Genomic DNA, 4,408 nt, shown 5'->3' on the forward strand with positions numbered 1-4,408 from the left:
TAAGCTGCTTCCACAGCGTTGGGGAATATCATGTTGTGATTACAGGTTTCAGCAGCGGGCAGCAGGCTAAACACAAGACTTTTTAAAAGCTTTGTTAAAACACACAAAGCGGTGTAGATGTGGTCAGTGTGTGTTCGTGATACTACCGTACCTCCTGCAGTGCAAAATGCTAGTGTGTCTTGTTAAACTAAATTCTTCAGCTCTTAGAGTTTCATATTAAGGTTCTACAGAAGAATATATATTATTTGCACCTAGATTTTATGCCTTATTTAACTTTAAGTGGTAGAAACAATATTTGATTCATGATGTTAAACAGCTTTGAATTTACTAAAATAATCACGAAACAGAAGCCATTGAACAACATTTGTATTTCAGTTAATCGATGTACAGTGAATGTTCCTGTGCTCTACCTTGCAGTGGGATGCTCAGGACGGGGATGGTGGTCTGGGTCTCCTGTTCTCCAATCCTCAGGGTGCTGCTCGAACCAAACGTCAGCCTTTTGGCTGGAGACGAGGCCGGGCTCATACCGGGGTTCAGTCCCGTCTTTGGGGCCGGAGGATCGTCGCCAAAGAGCCGGCGTTTAACCAGAGAGCCAGCTGCTGGGGAGCTATACCTGTCGTGGACTGACAATGGGGAGGGAGGCACATCTGGAAAAGGGAAAAAGACAGAAAAAGTACATAAATAACCTGCATTCACAAAATATACTACATATCCAAACACACAGAGATGCACCTAAACGCCCACCTTTGCGTGCACTATCCAGACCTGATCTGAACTCCCTGATACGAGGGTGGATAATGGGGGAGAGGGTGAGCAGAGGCAGATAGGACGGCCCTCCACTGGTGAGACCAGAACCGCTGTCAAGATTGGAGGAGAAATTCACCTAGAGATGAAAGAGTGGGAGAAGGCGAAGAGAGTGAGAGGAAGTAGCTGCTCGCTCTTTTCCAGATTGTCACAACAGATATTTTGTGCATGTGTGCGTTTGTCTGAGTGTGTCCTGCTGACCTCCTCTACTGTGGGGACTCTGTTCTCAGCAGCCTGCAGGGCACTCCACAGGGCAGAGTCTGAGGTCCACGCTCTGCTCTCCAGAACCTGCTCCTCGATTGAGTTCAGGTGCTTCACCATGTCTCTGGACAGACCTTCCTCTGAGCGGATAAACACCTCGATCACCTACAAACATACGAACACAAAACAAATCCATTAAAACAATCTCACACACACCTGGAAAATATTACTGAGCAAAGCAGACAGGTTTTGTTTGAATCATAATTGTGATATACATTTCTAAAACTATTGTGATGGAGGCAAAGTTTTGTTTTAGGAAGCACAAAGGTACTGGCTGGACCTGAACATCTCATCAGCAAAGTGACTGGAGGTCTGTCGGATTTGGGCCACAGGTAACACGCCATGCATTCTTGTCAGCATTGGATGTTAAACTGCTTTTTAAACTTTTTTTTTTAAATCTATCAATGCCAACACACTCGTGGTAGAATCGGCGCTAAGGTAGAGCAGGCTATGTTAGCAACATGGGTAACCAAAGCACAACAGAAACTTATGGGCTGGAAGCCAGTCAGGTTGACTCGTCACACTGTGGCCGTAACATATACAGCTATAACACTCATCCCCCAACCAACGCAACGTTGTAAATCTCTGTGTGTGTGAGGTCACCTTATAGAAATAGAATGGGGCCAATTTGAAGACATTGATGATCCAGGGGAACGTCCTCTGGGAGCTGTAGGAGAACAATACCACCTCTAGACAACACGCCATCAGGGAACAATGGAAGATATCCTGCTCCAACAACACCTGACAATACACACACACATTTATTCAGAGGAAAACAGTACTTTTAAATATCGGTCCTGGCACCATTAAGGCCCCAGCACCATTTTAAAAGTATCGTTTTAACGCCAATATCAGAAAAAACCTCAACGATACCCAACCTTAGCTGCGGGTTCAACTGATTATTGTTAGGAGGTGAATTACTACGCACAAATGCTTTCAAACTGTCACATTATTGTAGGAAAATAAAAACGTATGAAACAAACTGAGGCTGCTGCTTACGCTCATGTCTTTGCCCTGCAGTCGTTTCATCTCCTGAACCATGACGTTCTCCAGGATCTTGTAGTAAAGGATCTCAGCCAGCTTCAGACGGTTCTCTGCAAAGTCTGACACAAAGCAAGAGTGAATCACTGAATGGCTTATATTCTGTCTTAAGGCCAAGGACCCAAAGATGTATCAAACTGTTTTTGTCCCAGGTTTTCTTGTTTCTCAAGAACATTTTATTTAGTTCAGTGATTACTGAACTGGTAGGACTGTGTGGTACCTATGTGAGAGCCGGGCGCGTCCTCAGAGTCTTTGGTGTAATGTTCTTTGAAGGTTTGTCCCAGGGTCTTTACTCTGGCCAGTATGGACTCTGTGGGGTCTCTGGAGCACAACCTGTAACGACCACACAGGACACAGTGTGGCTTTATAGAGTTAACAACATATGACAGAACATAAACTCTCTGAATAGGGTTAATTCACCACTGCCCAGTGCCATAGAGGGAGTATCTGGGGCTGATAATATTGCTGATCTGTGGAGAGAACACTATTCTGCATTGTTTAATTGTGTTAAAAGTGATCCCTATGTAGTGGGAAGCATTGCTAGTGAGGATGCTGTGGTGATTACTTCTAGTGAGGTGCGTCTAGCAATAATGCAGTTGTCTGATGATAAGGCAGCTGGTGCGGATAATATTACAGCGGAACATCTGAAGCATGCAAGCCCAAAGATTGCTGTGTTGCTTGCTTTGTGCTTCTCTGGGTTCATGACTCATGGTTTGCTACCTGATTCTTTATTGTCTGTTACCTTAGTGCCTGTTATGAAGGACAAAGCTGGCAAAGTTGGGAGTCTGGATAACTATAGGCCAATAGCTTTGGCCAGTGTTATATCTAAAGTTCTTGAGAAGATATTGCTTGATCGCCTGTGTCATTGTATAACAACCACACATAATCAGTTTGGTTTTAAATCCAAGCTGGGGACAGATCTGTGTATCTACAGTCTGAAGGAGGTAGCACAGAAGTACCTCAGACAAAACTCCTCGGTCTTGATGGGTTTTATTGATGCGTCCAAGGCATTTGATAGGGTTAATCACTTTAAGCTTTTGGATAAATTAAGCAAAAAGGGGTTCCTGATAGCATTGTAAGAATCTTGGCATACTGGTACTCTAATCAGAAGATGCAGGTTAAATGGGGTGGGACTATTTCAGCCTCGTTTGGTGTTTGTAATGGGGTGCGCCAGGGGGGGCTACTGTCACCAGCCCTGTTTAACTTATATATGGATGAGTTGTCTGAAGAATTGAATAAATGTAACACTGGATGTATGATAGGCCCTAATCTTGTAAATCATTTTATGTATGCTGATGATTTGGCCATACTTTCGCCCAGCAGTGCTGGTTTTCAGCAACTGCTGAATGTGTGCTCGGACTATGGATTGAAGTATGATGTGAAATATAATGCAGAAAAGAGTGTTGTACTGATCTGTCGGACTAAAGGGGACAAAGAACTTTGTTTGCCAGACTTTTGTTTGTCTGGACAAAGGTTGAGTGTCTGTAGAAAAACTAAATATTTAGGACATTTCATTACAGATCAGCTTTCTGATGATGAGGATATATATCGGCAGTGTCGCATTTTGTATGCTCAAGCTAATATGTTGGTTAGGAAATTTCACATGTGTTCTGCTAATGTTAAAGTTCATCTGTTCAGAACATACTGTACACCGTTGTATACTGCCCCATTGTGGTGTAAATATAAGGTAGCTACTTTACAGAAACTTAAAGTTGCTTATAATGATGCCTTGAGGATTCTGCTTAAGAAGCCTAGGTCCACCAGCGCCAGTCTGTTGTGTTCACAGGTCCATGTTAGTACCTTTCAGGCATTAATGAGAAACCTGATGTACAGATTTATCTGTCGTGTGAATAACTCTGAGAACAGTCTTATAATGATGCTGGCTAATCCTGGTTTTAGTGTAGTACGTTACCAATCCTCTCTGTGGAAACATTGGTATAAATGTCTTTTATGATTTTTATTTATTTATTTTTCTTTTCTTTTATTTCTTTTTTGTATGGACCTTGAGTCTGTTAATAGAGGATGATTATGATGATGAGTAATAGCTTTTCTGTTTTGTTTTGTCAGTCTTTACAGTGTCCCACTCCCTGGTATACCAGGTAAAGTGAAGGGATATTGCCCACAGTACTGATTTGGAAAGACAGAAATGGGGCGAATTCATTTGAGATTTCCTAGCCTGACATTACAGTAGTGAGACAGTAATTAGTGTAAAAACTATTTGTTGTTCTCCTCACATACATCCTTAAGTGTGATTTCTTTACTCTCTCCTTCAATGTATTTATTTTTCAAATTCTGTTACAGG

At 42.5% G+C, this 4,408-nt stretch overlaps 2 protein-coding genes across 4 annotated transcripts in view; one reads left to right on the plus strand and one right to left on the minus strand.

Annotated features, from left to right (window-relative positions):
- The window catches only part of LOC109963630 (carnitine O-palmitoyltransferase 1, liver isoform), a 23,499-nt gene that overhangs the window by 9,355 nt on the left and 9,736 nt on the right, over positions 1–4,408 (plus strand). The gene's annotated exons all lie outside the window — the stretch shown is intronic.
- LOC109963632 (retinoblastoma-like protein 1) lies at positions 238–2,044 on the minus strand. The gene is made up of 4 exons (XM_020606317.1): positions 1,669–2,044; positions 1,006–1,170; positions 745–883; positions 238–647 (listed from the first exon to the last, which is right to left on the minus strand). Exons 1-4 carry the CDS (start codon positions 1,768–1,770, stop codon positions 376–378), a joined length of 678 nt encoding a protein of 225 aa, XP_020461973.1. The 5' UTR covers positions 1,771–2,044; the 3' UTR covers positions 238–375.

Source organism: Monopterus albus, unplaced genomic scaffold (genome assembly GCF_001952655.1).
Source record: "Monopterus albus unplaced genomic scaffold, M_albus_1.0 scaffold76.1, whole genome shotgun sequence".
Lineage (NCBI taxonomy): Eukaryota > Metazoa > Chordata > Actinopteri > Synbranchiformes > Synbranchidae > Monopterus > Monopterus albus.